We start from the raw sequence: 17480 nt of genomic DNA, 5'->3' as shown, positions 1-17480 counted from the left end.
ATCGAGTGGATGCTTTTAGTTATGTGCAACTACGCCATTATGTGCTTGGTCTTGAGGGAACCGTCCGGAGCGCTGTGGCGGCGAAGAGTCTAGGTCAAAGTCTGGCTTTATGGGAGGATGTTGCTCCGCGCCTCCGTTTCTATGTCACTGAGCTACAATTGCCTTTGTCAACTGAGAGGGCGGACATACTGGCTGGGGCATGGAGCGCTGACTTGGGATGCAATATTACGTCCCCAATGCTTTCACATTGTTTTGTTTTCCTGCGTACTCTTTCCTGCAATATGATACACAGGGAACAGGAGTATAAATTCGTCCAGAGAATGTTTATCTCTCCTCGGAGGGCCTACAGTGCTGGCTTTGCGGAGCATGAGCGCTGTCCCAAATGCTCTGCGACCTCCGCTACCCTGGGACATATGTTTTGGGGCTGCCCTCTAATACAGGTTTTTTGGAAGCGAGTGTGGGCTTTCCTGTCTTCCCTATCCCTCACGTTGCCAGCATGTGCCCCGGATGTTGCGCTTTTTTATGCTGGAGAGGCTCTCTCTGGTTGCTCTGGGGACAGAAATTGTTTGTGTTCAAGGCTCTGCTCCTGGTTAAGAGGGCCATCTTGATATTCTGGCGGGTTCCCTCTATACCATCTTTTTCCCAATGGCACGGGTCCCTTTATGAATTAGCGCTAGTAGAGCGTAGGATGGTGGGGTCTCATTATGAGGGCAGATGGACTAAATTTCAGGATGTGTGGGAGGGATACTGGTTGTCCCTTTCTCATAGGGAACGGAGTGTATTACTGAATAGCTAATCCTTTGGGTTGTGCTGACTGGGTGGGGGTTCATGCGCTCTTTTCCTTTGCCCTAGATGTGATCGGACTTTTGTCCTGGTTTCTTTCCTCTAGTATATTTTTTATTGTTATTTTTATTTTATTTTTGCTTTGTCTTTTTCTTTCTTTCTCTCTTTGTATATTCTCATTTAGAGTGTTATGCACCATACGGGTCTGGGTTTTGGGGGGGGGGGCTTGGGGGGGGGTGGGGGAGAGTGGGGTTCTACATGAAGGGAGGTTGGGGGTTAATGGTAAAATACTGTATTGGGCTGTTATGGATTTATGCATACCTGCACTTGCGGGGTTTTTTTTTGTTTTTGTTTTTTTTTTCTTTCTTGTTATGTTTATATCCTGGTGTTGCTGCTTTGTACAAGTTTGGTGTTGTACTATATGTTGTTGTCGTTGCCCAATAAAGAAACATTATATATAAAAAAAAAAAAGAAACTTTTTCAGGGCGGCAGTCGGAAAGGACATGAGCGACAGGTCCCCAGCAGTCGCTTCTTTGTTGATGGGCCAGCCCAGTCGGTGTTCCATATTTTGGTTAGTGAATCGCTGACTGCATGCCGTTTCCCCTTATTTGCATGCGCGGATTGGATCGGATCGGAGGATGATCGGCACAGAGGTTAGTGAATTGGGTGTGTACACGATCAGTGGGCTTAGTGAATCTAGCCTTTTATCCTTTTTTAAATACTTTATTTAAATATAAAATCTTAAGTGTTCAAGGCTTGTGCAAATAAAGACAGAGTCTGTGAGGACAGGGCGGGGATGGGGGACAGAGCTCGCAGGGACGGGGTAGGGATGGAGATGAAGCCAGTGGGGGTGGGGCGGCGACAGTGGCAGAGCTTGTAGGGACAGGGTGGAGTCGGGAACAAACTTTGTCCCTGTGTCATTCTCTACTTCCTTTCCCCATCTCATGTTCCTGTTACAATATCTTTTTTGCTGGGAGCCCTGAAAAGGAAGCAGGTTACCAATTCTTCCTACACCAGCTCCAGACATCCTTCTTCCTTGTCTCCTGCTGGTCATTCCTTAAGGGAAGTAACATAGCAAAATGCACGTACTCAGCACTGGGAGAAAGAGCACAGACCTACAAAGGTTGAAAGAGCCGTTTTATATTATTTTTTAAAATATTTTCCTGCTATTTTGATATTTAGTTGGCATTTCAGTAATCCTAGAGCATTCTGCATCTCTTTAAATATAAACTGCTACCTTTGCAGTGATTCGCGACTTCCTGGTTCCAGTTGAATTCTTCCTTGTGCATTGGAAGACTTTTTTTTTTTGTTGTTTCCAGGAGGGACCGTGGACATTATTAAATAACTGTCTGTACAGATGTTAGCTGAAGTGAAACTCACCTAACCATTTGACAGAACACGGCTGATGTTGAGATCATCCCTGTTAATAGAAAACCTAGTTTAGAAGTAATGAAAGTTAGGAAAAACATTCCTTTCCATGCATTTTAACTCCCGCAGACTTTCACTCTCAGGGACTGACCAAGCGTCTCTGATCACTTCCATCTACCTGAATGGACATATATTAGAAAAGGGAAGCCCCACTTCTGGCCTTTTGGTTTCCTTTCCTTTTTCCCCCTGGAGGAAGGAAACCCTTCTCCTACGCAGAGTTCCAAAGAGCAAAACGCCCCCACCAAGAATGAGCTCACCGCTCACCGCGGGCATTCCCAGTTTCCGCTCCCTCTAGCGCTACTCTATTGCCCCGGGCAAGAGGGGGCGGGTTTAGAATGGACACGCCCCCGTCGAAACCGCCGGATATAAAGCAGCGGCTGCGGGCACAGCTCCCAGAACGCTGCAGGAGCTGACCGTGGAGAGCGCGCGCTACTTCCTCCTTGCTGGCACAGATGGATCCCATTCTCAGGCACTTGCTGTTGTTCGCCGTCCTAGGTAAATGCTTGCCACCTCCCTGTGCACATATATGCTTTTCCCCCCTCGAGAGCCTGCTGGATCCTCTTACTACCCTTTGGAGTGGAAAGCTAAAGTCTCGACTCCTTTCTAAAAGGAACGCACGTTTCCATTACCCAGCACTTTCCTTTCATGAAAATGATGGCTGGAGGAATGGGCTTTGCTCTAGAGGCACGTGGCGTCCTGTGCTCTCAAGGATGCTGGGGGGAGAAAAGCTTTCTAATGCCGCATTTCAAATTTTGTATTGTATATCTTTGCAGAAGTACAGTAGATTTGCCTTTTAGCTAAGGTTCTACAGTTTGTGCCACTGGGTTGTCGGGTTGGGTTTTTTTTTTTTTTTTTTTCCACTTCTGCAGATTAGCAGGGTCACACCTCTGTGGGTTTCTGCCCTTTCTAGTAAGGTAGGATGATTGTCAAAACCTACAAGCAGTATTTTGTTTGAACTGCCCCGGATTAGATTAATGTATTCACTGGTAGATTCCTTTGTGAACTATAATTTAGTCTTTTGCAATCTGGATAAAGCAATGGAACAAATCTGGCAGCTTGAATTGGCACATATTCAAAATGAATCTCATTTTCTTAAAGATCTGTACAACACTTTAGGAAAAACCAAACCAACCCAAACTGCTTGCTGTGACGTGCACTACAGTTTACTGACAAACGTGTGTGCTATCCAAATGATAAAACCTCACCTTGAAACATCAGCCTTTGTAGTGCAATTTTATTAGACTGATTTGAAATTATTTGCTAATGGCAGGATCTACAGGGGTTGAGCTTGCTCTCAGCGGGAAGAAAATTGTGGTAGGCAAGAATAATATTTCCTGAGACTGCCTCTGAACTTTCATAAGATTCTTATGTAATATGGGGGGCTGCTGAAAAGTTCTCATCCCAAACAAGACGAGACATGATGCGGAGCCATGAAACTTACAAGTTATTCCATACTTATTTCATATCATTGAAACAGAAGTATCAAGAAAAGTGTGGAATAACTTGTAAGTTTCATGGTTCCGCATCATTTCTCGTCTTGGTTGGGCTGAGAACTTTTCAGTGCCCCACCTGTGTTCTTTCCATCCTCTAGTAGTCTTAGCAGATTAAAATATCAGATTAATAACCAACAGTGTATTGGCATTTGAGACTGAGTGCATAAGTAAGATCTGTGTTATAAAATGCAGGTTTTTTTTCTTTTTATTTGTAGCATCCTACCAGGTAGTTGTTGGTTTGGAAGTGAATACCACAGGACATGAGAGAAATGTGTCCGTCTCCAAAGAGCACAGCCTCAACAGGACAGAGGTAATCGTAACAGATGACTATGAGGAGAGTGAGGAAGACTTATCTCAATATGAATATACTGAAGACTTGATCCGAGGTAAGAAACATCAAAGAAGTCTTGAATAACAAAAATAAGACCGCATTTATTATACCGCTATGAAGCTTATTACCTTGATGGTAGATGATATGTGACGCAGCCAATAAGAATTGAATAGGCCGTGTCCCATTTGCCACATGGGAATTGCTACTGTGGCTTTCAAAAAAAGGGACCCTCAGTGTTGTGAAATTAGTAAGTGTGGTAAAAAGAAGAGGTGTGGATATGACGCTTGGTTGCAAAGTGGGAAAAATAACATGGTTGTTTATGCAGCTTGAGAAGTTTGCAGAAGGGAGAGCTAACTAAGACTGGGAGGGGGCCTATTTGGTAGGTTGCATTAGCTGTTAACACAGCAGTTAGTGTGAGGTAATAGTTAAAGTGGCATCTTAGCTTTTAATATTTGGGGGGATCTTTGTGAACACTACACCTTGTAGTTAGCACAGATGTAGTTTCTGTGCAATAAGGAGATAATCAATATAAAATAGGCGCTATGCAGCCAAAGAGGAGAAGCAACAATTCCACAAAACTGGAAACAAAAATACGCAGTGCCCAGATGTAAACAGAAAAGTGTCAAAAAGGTGTTTATTATGAAAGTCTAGCAATAACTTGGCACCTGTACTCTATGGTGGACAATGTGCCGTGGAATAATAGGACTCGATATGGTCTGTGTTTCGGCAATACTAGCCTTCCTCAGGAGTCCATATGTCCTGAAGACACATCGGCTACGTATAGAGCAGCCAAGATTTGAACCAAAGTAGGCCGAGCAGTTCCCAGTTAGAAGTAAGTTTTACTGTGTTGGTTTTATCTTCTTGATCACACTGTTATTCAGTAAAGGAATGCAGGTGTCTATTTTCCATTATTGAATAGCCACCTGTTATAAAATTACTCCCTAATTGATAGCACGACACAATTAATGTAGCCTGGATAGGTGTCTTTTTTCCATGCATTACCTGCAGTTAATTACATTTCCAGTGAATCCACACTATGGGAAGATGTGGGGCCGCCCTCGACAGTTAGGGCTCTCCAAAACTGGTGTCCCAATACTACTCTTAATGGGCCCTCAAAATGAGTGCCCATTTAGATTAGCATCAAGTACTGATTTTGGCACGCCCCCCAGCAAAAAAATGGCACTCAGTGCCTGCTAAAGCCAGGTGTAATTCCTGAGGCTCAATCTGGATGCATATTCCCTGTATTTTGATAACACGATGCAAATTTTAGGAGCGTGTCTGACCTGCCCATTTACTTCCCATGGTAATGCCCCCTTTGGGTTTGTATACTTGTGATTTGGGTACACATTGTTATAAAATGGTGCATGGCAAGATGTGTGTGAAAATTCAAATTTGTCAATTAGGCTCCTCCCCTCCCCATTATTGGGACTAATAATAAATAGAATCTAGCATTTAGACATGGTCATTTGCCAATGAAAACCAGGTGGAAATAAATGCCTGGACCTAAATTATGTGTGTGCATTGGGTGTATTCTATAACAGTGTGCCTAACTTTTAGGAATGCCCATCACCTGTCCATGCCCCCCCTTTGAGACCGGTACAATAGAATCTATGTGCACCACGTTATAGAATGCGCTTAGAATGTGTTTAAATTCTAATTAGTGTCAATAATTGCTTGTTCCTGACAATGAGCGGCACTTGTTGATTTGTTAAGTTGCACATGCAAATTGGCAATGCGCCCAGATTTGCATACTACCTTTGATTGTAGTACAGTGCTCCCCCGTAAATTCGCGGTCCCGATCATTTGCGGTATTTTCTGACCGCGAAGGGGGAGGTAGGAAAAGGCAGCCGGAGCGCTGGCGAGTGAAGGAAATCACTCGCGGTATGCTCCGACCGCCTCTTCCTGTACTAAAGTCGGGCCTCACCAATCAGGAGCTGTGTGTCAAAGCAGGTTTTAAAGGTGGTTTAGCTTTAGCTCAAGACATTTTTTTTTTTTTTTTTTTTCAGTAATAGCTCAAGATCGGGTTATATTTCGGTACATTTGGAGTTTTCCCTGTTGCCAGAGGCTCAGAATTTAAGTTTATACCTGAGACAACGAAGGGTTAAGTGACAACTCTAGATCACAAGGAGCAGCACTGGGATTGAATTGGGCTTCCCTGGTTGTCAGTCCAGTGGTCTAACTAGGCTATGGCCCCATTGCAATATCTAGTTTTGGATGCGAGGAGAATACCAAGAGTCTGGTTAACAGATGGAGCACTGCAACCCTCTGTGCTTTGCCGCTCCAAGACACATTATTAATGACATGTTTAATTTAGGGACTTTTACTTTGCTGGTGATTCTACTGCCCAGCATTTAAAAAAAAAAAGACACTTGGCAAATGAAAAGGTATAAATGATCATTTCTCACCTTTATAATAAGAGTGTACATGCCCTAAGAGGATACAGATGTAAGATTTTGTGTTAGTTTCCAGGCAATAAAGTGCCTTAAGGCTAGAAGGTGCGCTACTTCAGCTGTGTAGCCTGTTTTAATAGTGTGCAGGTGCAGGAGTTTGTCAGATCCTGGCCTCCAGGCTTGCACTCTTCAGTGCCGGGCTCTAGGATGGTGACTAAGTCACTGAATCAGCTCCTCTTTAGTGCTGAAAATGCATCGCCCTCAAACGCTTGCATCATCAGTGTGGTATGCGGTTAAAGTGCACCGAGGTGCATCAGATTGTGCAATGTGGAAATGACTCTCTTCACATGCATGGAGAGCTATTTTAACCCAACTGGAAAGATAATGTTCAACGCCTATGTGACTGGCAGTCTATGGGAGCCCTTCCATGCTGTAACAAGACATCTGCTTAATGAGATCAGTCCAGTTTATGTACTCTGTTATCCTTTGAGAATGGCATACCATAATCCAATTTCCTTTACATGTACATTAATCCCCCCCCCCACACACACACTTCTCCCTGCCTGGGCTTCTCACCTAGAGAATGGCACGGTGACAGAATTCATCACCATTCCCATCCCCGCAGATAACCACGGGAAACCATCCCGTGTCATTCTTCAGTGTATCTCAACCTCAGTCCTTCTACGCCAGTATTCTCCAATGCAAGATTTGAGGGTCAGTGGTTGTGTCCATTCATACTCTGATTCTTATTTGAGCTAAGTATAGGATAAGGAAGCCATTGTGATATCGCTGATGAGGTTGGCTCTTAGGCATTGGTGGAATGAGGCATTATGACATCACAATATCTGCTCTGGATACCAGAGACTGTCATTTTTTAGCGTCTGTCTCAACCTCAGTCTTTCTACACCAGCATTCTTCAAAGGTCATAGTTTCCCGTGGTTATCCGCAGGGACAGGAACGGTGATAAATTCTGTCACTATGTCATTGATCTCTCCCTCCACTCTCCCTCATATAATATTGTCAGATTATATTTAATTGGGCAGGAGACTTCTGACCCAATTTTCCCCCCCCCTACTCTTTCAGGATATTGTGTGACCTGCAACAAAAGCATACACTTCTGATATACTTGTACTGTTCTGAGCCCCATTTTCTTTAGATGCACTTAAAAATGGGGAATTTGGAAACTTGCTTGAAAGTGACCCAGTTCTAGTGCAGGAGACTGAAAGCAGATTTCTCAAAGTACTCTGCCATAGTTTGTGTTGGTTTTTTGGGGGTTTTTTAGTACTCAGAATTCTCAGGCAGTTTTCCTTTCTGTCAGTGGTTAATACAAAGTAGTCATTAAAACTGGAATACTGTACTAAATGCTAAGAATGTCACTGGTATAAAAATGGGCTTAATGTTTTGTGCACACTAAACTTTAGTAAAAGAGCCCCCAAATTATTATTATTTTTTTTAAATTCTTTATTCATTTTTGAAATCCAATACATAGTGCAACAGATTAACAATCAAGTAATATAATATACTGCACTCTATTCCAACAAATTAATCCTCCCCCCTGCCCCTCCTGGATTTATGCAACAATCTTTCATGAATCAAAGGGAAATGTTAATAATTAACATTTAAATCTTACAATAGTTTGTTAACGGGCCCCAAATTTCCTTGAATTTCCTATGGTGTCCCAGCTGTAACAAATTAATATTTTCAAACTTGTACATCTGGCATAAGGATTCCCACCAAAAACTATAATTTAAGTTATCCCAACTTTTCCAATTTTTCATTATAAGTTTCATGGCCACTCCTGTCATGATGAGGAGCAATTTATTCTGGTTTGCACTGATTGGTTTCTTGGGGAATAATATCGTTCCAAACAATATTATATCATATGACAACGATAATGGAACTTCCATTATCGTAATAATTTGACCCCAAATGAATCTCCAGAATTTAAGTATCAAGGGACAATAGTACAGTAGATGATCCAGTGTCCCTACATCAAGATGACAATGCCAGCATCTGTTAAACTTAGAACTATCCAATTTCTGTAAACGAACAGGGGTCCAAAAACTTCTGTGTAACAGGAAAAACCAGGTTTGTCTCATAGATGCTGACGCTGTGCATCTCATCCTCCAATTCCAAATTCATGGCCATTGAGATGCAGAAATGCTCCAAATGTCTCTAAGACTAGTTTTTGGTTATTTGTTCAAAAAAATCAGATATTTATACCAAAATAAATTAAAGCACACGAAGATTAAGGGACTTATTCAGTCACACAGTGAGTTAGTTTTGGTCTGCAGATAAAGCAAGTCAAAATGGATTCTGTTATACCTCGCACAACACCATAAATCCCCACGCTGGCTGCTCTTTGATTTTTCTCAGTGGTTAGCTTAGGAAGATAAAGTTTTCAAGTGTGCTTCATGGACACCATATCTGGTTTGTTTTTTTTAAATGAAGTGCTATTAACTTCTGTTTTGTGAAAATGTTGGTCCTGTGTATTCACACTCCCCATTATCTCAGGCAGTCACCTTGTAAAATCCTGTTGAAAAAAGGAGTACTGACCTTTTAGCCTCTTTAAAATACAAAGGCTTTGCCTCAGCCTCTTTGTAAAATGTGGGGGGTTTTTTGGTAAATTTTCAAAATTGACTTTTTACTAATTGATTTTCCTTTTTGTTTCCAGTTGAACCTGTAGTTAAACCCAAAAAAGTAGGTGACAAGAAGAACGGCGATAAAAAGAAGAAAAGGGCAGGAAAAAAGGGACAGAAGAAAAATAAGGAGAATCCTTGTGAAACCACCCACCAGAGTTTTTGTATTCACGGTGAATGCATACATTTGGAGCACCTTGAAAAGGTGACATGCAGGTGAGCTCACATGCAGACACAATGTCTGCAAGTTTCGGAGTTGGGTGCATTTGGAGAAGAATTTCAGAGTGAGACCTTTTAAAGTGACACAATAGATGAGAGCAGGTAGAGATCGGTCTGCCCTATTGTGGTCTGCATTGCGGAGGATTCCCCTCCAATCTGGTTTCTTCCTTATCACCTTCCCTTTTCCCCTGAACTTGAGGAGGGGAAAGGTGGTCTTTATGTCCACAAAGAGGCATAGCGAGGGTGAGGTTCCCGGGACGGTGGCACCCCCTCCCCGCCCTCTTCTCTGCCCCACCCCACCCCTACATGCTCCTTCCTTGTCCCTTACTGCTGCATGCGTGCGCTGCTTCCCTTTCCCCGTACCTCTGTAACGTTCCTGGCGTGAGCATCAACCTCCAACCTGCTGTGATGTCTGCGTGGTCACTCCCTAGGCACGGGTCCAGGAAGTGACGTCGGAAGAGAGGACGCAAGCGTGACAGGAGGTTGGGGGGAGGGGGTTGCTGCTTGCACCAGGAACTTTACAGAGATACAGGGGAAGGGAAGCAGCAGTAGGGGGATGTGGGGAAGGAGCAGGGGGTGGAGAATAGGACGGGTGCCGCACATCTACAAAGACGGCACCCGGGGCAAACCTCCCCGCCCTCCTTACTACACCACTGTCCTCTATTTCTGTTCTAAATCTACCTGAAACTTCTCATTGTACCACAGTATTTTCTATCTGTGGTATAGCCAGAATAGATTTTTCTTTTTGGGGGTTGGGGGGGGCACTAGATATTCTAATCTGCCCTCCTTCTACTGTCTCTCCCCTTCCCTTTTTCCATTTCTGCCTACTTTTCCACTCGCCCTTTCTCTCTGGTTGTATCATCTAACTGATTAAAAAAAACTGTTTTCCATTGCTCTGTAAAGCCTACATCTGTGCACACAGATGCAGGTATTACAGGAGTAAAGGAACAGAGCAGTAGGAAGCACTGGGTTAGAGGAACTCGTATCTTTGGCTGGTGGTGTTTGAGGAACCCTGCCAGCTACACTGTTCTTTCCAGGGGCCTGGGCCCCTACAGATTCCCCTGCTCTGTACCACCGCTAATAGGCTGAACAAGGCTTCTTTCACCCTCTTTGTGAAATATTTTCTCAAAGTAAGAACAGTGTAGGAAGTTATTAATTGAGATTAATGAGGATTGTAGCCGTTCTGGGTTATGCTACCTGGATGGTAATAGGAATATCCCTCTACCTAACGTGTGTGATCTGTTGCTGACAACTGTGTGAATGTGATTCTTGTTTGCAATTGTACAGTGACGGAGCACATGCAAGCATGTCAATTTTCCATAGTCATCAAAACAAGTTCATAAAATCCTATGCATAATGCATAACTTGAGAGGTTCTCTGTTATGTTTTTCATACTGAGGGGATAATGCTAAGCTGCATGATGAAACCATAGACTGTCACTAGTTTTATAATTGATAGAGCAGAGCATGGAATGGCACACATTAGCTTGGGGTGTGATACTCCAGTAATTTCTGTGAGTTTCTACCACTGATGAATCTCATACTGGAAGGATGACTGTATTTCATGAAACTCAGTTTCATACCAGTAACGTCTTGAGATATGCTTAGTTATATACAATGTTAAATTCAAATTCCTGCCCTGGTTACACTGAGTTATTACCACCATTTATCTCCTTCCAGGTGCCAACCCCATTATTTTGGAGAGCGCTGCAGTGACCGGATTCTGGAAACTCAGAAAATTAAGGATTTGAGTGATGCCTCAATGACGGCACTAGTCGTGGTAGCGGTTGTGCTGTCGGCAATCAGCCTCATCGCCATCACCATAATCATCGTAGTCCAGTAAGTGGCATTTTGCTAAAGAGAAAATAAATGTGCCTTGTTTACAAAAGATGCTTAATTTTCATAGTCTTTGTGTACTAAGAAGAAGAAAAAAAACAACCCCTGTGACAACAGGATCTTTAATGGCCACTGGATGAAAATGTGGCCCCCCCTCCACCCCCCCCCAAATATCTGCATGAAATAATCCATACCTGTCTCTGACAGCTATAGATGCTTTGGCCAGTCCTAGTAGGGCTGTAAGCAGGTCTCTGGAGTAGCCTGGTGGGCAGTGAAATTGACTGCAGAGAAGGGGACTCAGGCCCATGCCGCCTTAACTTGTATACTTCTAGTAGAAAGTTGAGCTCACCAAAAACCCACTGTACTGCCATATAGGTGATACCTGCAGGCATAAGGGTTATTGGGGTGGTAGACAGGTGGACACAGTGGGTTTTGGGGGAGTTTTGGAGGGCCCACCATATAATGTACAGGGTTTATGGTGTGATGTGTACCTAGCACCCTTAATGTGATATTCTTAGCATTGCCCCCTTGGGTGCCCCACTGCTCTGCTGGCATGTCTGTGTGGCCAGTCCATTAAAAATGCTTGTCCCTACTACACGCAAATGGCTTGTTGCCGATATTTTAATTTGGAAACTTTTTTCCATAATGGCAAAAATAATTAGATGTCTAGCTGGGCCATTTTAGAAAAAAGTTAAGATATCTTGCGGGTTTGAAAATGGCCATTTCTTCCACCCGCTATTTGGACGTCTTGTGGGAAACATCCAGTCATACTTAGATGTCCTATAAAAAATGGCCTTCCACACCTCTTAAAAAATTAACCCCTGTGCACAATGAAAAAAAAAAAAAATGTTCATCATGCAACTTTGGTGTAGGCTTATTCAGGGATGGGTTTTCGATGGTGTGTAGGCAGTGATAGAAACATAGAAGATGATGGCAGATAAGGGCCATAGCCCATCAGGTCTGCCCACTCTACTGACCCACCCCCAAGTCTACTATCCTAGGGATCCCACTCCTGGTGATGGGTTCCCTTGGCTTAACCCTCTAAGGGATCCCACATGGGCATCCCATTTGCTCTTAAATTTTTGCACACTGTTTGCCTCGATCACCTGCACTGGGAGCTCGTTCCAAGGATCAACCACTCTCTCGGTGAAGAAATATTTCCTGGTGTCGCCATGAAATTTCCCGCTCCTGAGTTTGAGCGGATGCCCTCTTGTGGCTGAGGGTCCTTTGCTACATCTGAAATATGCACTGTAGTGTGTACTGAGTGCATGTCCATTTACACCTGCTCCCAACCTGGTCCTCCATCTAGCTGAAGTTTCAATGTTAATAGGAAACACATTCTCTTATTCTAGCTACAAAGATGATTTTAATAAGACATATAGACTACAAATATCTAGGTATCTCTTTATAGAATTGCCCTCATATTTGAAAAGTTTACTCACATTGTGCCCAGAACATACTTTGCTGGAGTCTATGCTTACTGTGGCTCTTCAAAAAACACAGCTTACGCATGTGAGAATTGCCTTTTTTTTTTTGCACTTTATTTTTTTGCTAACTTTCCTACACCATGGTAATGATCCGTTCCGTTCAATCATAACTGTTTCTACCCCACCCCTATTCCCTCTTGTCTAAATGCCAACTAACCCTATTAAAATGAACTCCTATGTGTCTCTAGTTGATCCCTGATCCAGTTCTGCTACTAATGTATGTAATTACTGAAGCCTCATTAAGGACAGATTCGGCTTTAAAATGACTCTGAAAGAAATAGGTTAATAGACTATGATCATTTTAAATGGGTTTTATCTTACAGCACTCATAAAAAATATGCCAATCGATACGAAGGAGAAGTTGAGGAAAAAAGGAAACTTGGACAAGAAAATGGAAGTGGAGAGCTTGATGTGTGACAAAGGATGAAAAGTGCAGGTGAGTCCTTGCCTTGAAATGTAGGGAGAACAGTTGCTTTGTCCCCTTCAGAATTTACATATATATCTGATCCAGTTTCATCGGCTTTCTTGCTGTATTTCTTCAGCACCCAGTACTAGATACCATGCTTTTTTTCAGCATATGATGAATTGCCTTTCATATTTTCACTTGTGCTGAGGTTTTTGAAATTCATATGATTCCCATTTGAGATCTTGAGAGGTAAACCCAAAGTACTTAATCTGTGTACCTTTTCCTTGTGCGATAGCATCCACATTTTGGAATCGGGTCTACCTGAGAACGGTGCTTAGCCTCTTGTCTAGATCAAGATGCTTTTATTAAAATGTTAAGCTTGCACTTTTCAATAGAAACATGGAAACATGATGGCAAATAAAGGCCAAATGGCCCATCTAGTCTGCCCATTCACAGTAACCATTATCTCTTTCTCTCTCAGAGATCCCACATGCCTATCCCAGGCCCTTTTGAATTCAGACATAGTCTCTGTCTCCACCACCTCTTCTGGGAGACTGTTCCATGCATCTACCACCCTTGCTGTAAAAAAGTATTTCCTTAGATTACTCTGGAGCCTATCACCTCTTAACTTCATCCTGTGCCCTCATTGCAGAGTTTCTTTTCAAATTAGAGACTCAACTCAATGCGCATTTACATTACGTAGGTATTTAAATGTGTCTATCATATCTCCCCTCTCCCTCCAAAGTATACAGATTGAGATATTTAAGTCTGTCCCCATACACCTTATGATGAAGACAACATACCATTTTAGTTGCCTTCCTCTGGACCGACTATTATTTTTATATCTTTTTGAAGGCGAGGCCTCCAGAATTGTACGAAATATTCTAAATGAGTCTTACCAAAGTCTTATACAGGGGTATCAATACTTCCTTTTTCCTCTCCCTGTGCACCCTAGCATCCTTCTAGCTTTCGCCGTCACCTTTTCAACCTGTTTGGCCACCTTAAGATCATCACAAACAATCCCGCTCTTCACTCCCTAATCTGTACCGTTCCCTTGGGTTTTTGCAGCCCAAATGCATGGTGGCTCAGGTGAGCTACATTCAAGTGTGGTAGAAATTTCCCTGTCTCCAAAAGGCTTATAGTCGGTTATTTAATGCGCACTACTGTATTAGCACATGTGGTATAGTACTGGTAACCCATGATCCATTTATGCAATGGGACTTAGTTACTACTGAGAACATTTAACTCAGTAGCACATATTGATAACTCTCTAGCTGTAAGTTTGTACAGGAAGTGATGTGACTTGGCCCAAAGTTGGATTTGAACCCTGGCTTCCTGGGTTCTCAGCTCACTACGCTAACCATTGGCTACTTTTCCACTCTGTTTTCAACCACATTGTGAACTTTTGTTTTATTGTTACTTCACTATAAGTTGATCCCTTACTGAAGCTCAGATGTGACAACTGCCCTTTTTACTGTCTGCCCAGAACAGATGTGAAAAAGGCAGATGAATGGCTTGATTATCAGAGGTTTACCACACCTACGTGTTTCAATATACAGTGGTACCTTGGTTTGCGAGCATAATTCATTCCAGAAGCATGCTTGTAATCTAAAGCACTCGTATATCAAAACAAATTGCCCCATAGGAAATAATGGAAACTCGTTTGATTTGTTCCACATCCCAAAAACTTTAAGAGAAAATACAGTACTGTACATACATATTTTTTTAAGTACCTTCTTACTTCTCATTTATAATCTTAATGTATATTTTCTTCAAACCGCTTAGAACCTAACGGATGTAGCGGTATATAAGAAATAAATTACATTACATTACATACTTGTATTGCAAAATGTCACTCATTTCGAACATACTACACTGCAGGTGAATTGGGTGTGATGCTTTCATTATGTTAGCTGCGCTCAGCGTGAGATGTGCATATGTTGTGTGCACTTGAACTACAGGTGCATATTACGTTCAGCCATGATCAGTGATGCGACGCGCATATATTGTGCTCATCTTGTAAAACACTTGAAAACCACAATACTCGCTATCCAAGGTTTGACTGTACTTCCTTGTTTCATTTTAAAGGAACATTTTACATGGTCAATATTCAGCAGATGGTGGTGAGCATTTTTTAAATGTTGGCCATCGCTGACTAAATTAGACCTTGATATGCCGTGCCAGGCCATGTTTGGGTATCACTAAATATCCAGGTCATCAGCAGAGCCCAGAAGTTATGTGCTATATCCACATAGCCAACTGGGCAAAGTTAGGATTGCCTTTTGGGCAGGCAGGAGCTGCTTCTGCTTAAACCATTTTCAATATCGATCTTACATGCAAAGAGGACTGGAGTGACTTCTGCTAGTTTAAAGTGCTAAGCTGCCATCTGAGAGAAGCTGATCAATCGGTGCTCGGTTTTCAATAACACACTTGAAAGAATCATTTATTAGCAAGGGCAGTTGCCTTTTTTCTTCTTTTCATCTAAACTGCTGATTTCCCTTGATTACATAATTTGTGATTAGTTATCTTGGAACATGGACAGTGCCCTCTTTGGGCAGAAGAGCTCAGTCTCCTCAATTCCATTCTTCTTCCACATAGAAAAACTGTTACAAGCATAGGAAACCACCTCCAAGGTATGCATACATTACAATAGCACTCTGTTATACTGTCTTGTTGGTAAAAAACAGGTTTTATAATGAAATTCTAGAAGACAAAGGACAGTGTTACTATGGATAAACGTTCTTTGAAAGATGTAAATCTTTATTAAAAAACGCAACATGGAGGACCCCCAGGCCAGTCGGGTTTTCAGGATAGCCCTAATGAATATGCATGAGATCTGCATATAATCGAGGTGCCAGGCATGCAAATCTGCTCTGCATATTCATTAGGGCTATCCTGAAAACCCGACTGGCCTAGGGGTCCTCCAGGACAGGGTTGGGAACCACTGGTCTATCAAACAAACCTTTATCCATGATAATACTGTCCTTTGTCTTGTGTTGACAGTGAGGCATAAAGCAAAACCTCATGTCTTGGACATATTTAAACCCTTTTTCTACCTCAGGCCCCACCGAATATTTTTCTAATATTACTTGGAAGACTTATGCTCAGATATACTTTAAAACAAGCACCATAGTTAATTTGTTTTCTTAATCTTTTTCTCTTTAGAATATTCAGCTGACGAAGAATTTCACTGCCAAACTGTGTTGAGGGGAGCCTTGTCCATTGAATACATCTCCTTGTGGATAGGACCTAGTTTTTTTTAATGAAAGGGACACTTGTCAGGGGTAGTAAAATGGAAATAGCTGTGATGTTCTGCTTAAGATGTGTAGCATCCAGACTGGGGGTGGTCCATGGATGGAGCAGTGAATTTAACCAGTTAGGGGACCATTAGACAGGTAATTAGCCAGATAAAAATCAGGACGGCAAAAAGGCTCCAGCTCTGATCGGTGGTTTGACTAAGACCACTAACTTTATAGCACTTCCTGACTGGTGCATATGTTCAGCACTGGCCAGTATCCAGGTACCGATGCTGAATTCTGGTTTCATTTTAACTGTGGCTGAATGCTTATGGCTCCAATAAATGCAAAATTTTGTTCTTGCTATAACAATCCTGTCAATGTTCCCTTGGAGAAGATGGATTTGAAAAACATGTTTTTAGCTTAATTTATAATTGCTATAAGTGCATGTACTATGGCAGTAAAAAATATTTTTTTAATGTAAATATTTATTTTATTTAATATTTAATGCCTTCTGATTTGTTCTCAATTTGCAACCATATGATATTTATTTTGGAACGCTATTAAATATTTTTTTATGAACACATAAGCATGAGTTGGTGTTTGTATGTCTTTTTCCTTTGTCTTTTAAGGGACAGTGTGGCCTGAATTTTATAAATGGTGCCGTGATCAGCAGCTCCCCACAAAAGCAGCACTGATCACATGTCAATCATGCGATGGCACCGTTTATAGAATCATGCCCGCATCACAGATAGTTTCTGGAAATGTAGGCCTTGAAAACCCTGGCCTACATTTCAGGCACCTAGCTGCGACGAGAATCAAGAGTGGAGTGAATTGCCTCAAGGTGACAAGAACACCGCATTTTATTTAACACATTTTATAGTTTGCATATCAGAACAAGATGCCGATTGCAATAAAAATAGATAATCAACTATACAAGCTATTGAACTCATTTAAAAAATAAAATCAAATTCCAGGTTATTTCTTTATCATCCAACATACCTGTTGCATTATCGTCAGTTTTCAGCAGCAGGGTTCATCCATAGTTATATATTTTACAGTCCCACAGACTGCTTTGTTACTGTGCAAAGGGCTGCTAAAACAACTAGGGGTTTACTTTTATTTTTCTAAAACTCATAATAACAGTTATAGTACATAAGTTATTCCACAGGACAGACCCATCAACAGAAAACATGTGTTCTCTCTTGATAAAAGCAGGTTTCTTAGCCTGCT

General features: G+C 42.1%; 1 protein-coding gene across 1 annotated transcript; it reads left to right on the top strand.

Moving 5' to 3' along the window:
• The first annotated feature begins 2591 nt into the window (after positions 1-2591).
• On the top strand, positions 2592-16833 carry AREG (amphiregulin). Its single transcript, XM_033914410.1, has 6 exons — positions 2592-2706; positions 3920-4090; positions 9100-9280; positions 10963-11121; positions 12929-13041; positions 16177-16833. The coding sequence occupies exons 1-5, from the start codon at positions 2664-2666 to the stop codon at positions 13020-13022; spliced, it is 648 nt and encodes a 215-aa protein (XP_033770301.1). The 5' UTR covers positions 2592-2663; the 3' UTR covers positions 13023-13041; positions 16177-16833.
• Positions 16834-17480: the final 647 nt, after the last annotated feature.

The sequence above is a fragment of the Geotrypetes seraphini genome, chromosome 1 (genome assembly GCF_902459505.1).
Source record: "Geotrypetes seraphini chromosome 1, aGeoSer1.1, whole genome shotgun sequence".
In the NCBI taxonomy this organism is placed as follows: domain Eukaryota; kingdom Metazoa; phylum Chordata; class Amphibia; order Gymnophiona; family Dermophiidae; genus Geotrypetes; species Geotrypetes seraphini.
This window is presented reverse-complemented; position numbering and strand designations above follow the sequence as displayed.

Coding starts and splice junctions, on each gene's coding strand:
- AREG (XM_033914410.1), top strand. CDS start 2,664: ATGGATCCCATTCTCAGGCACTTGCTGTTGTTCGCCGTCCTAG. Junction 2,707..3,919: donor GCTGTTGTTCGCCGTCCTAG/GTAAATGCTTGC, acceptor TTTTATTTGTAG/CATCCTACCAGGTAGTTGTT. Junction 9,281..10,962: donor CTTGAAAAGGTGACATGCAG/GTGAGCTCACAT, acceptor ATCTCCTTCCAG/GTGCCAACCCCATTATTTTG.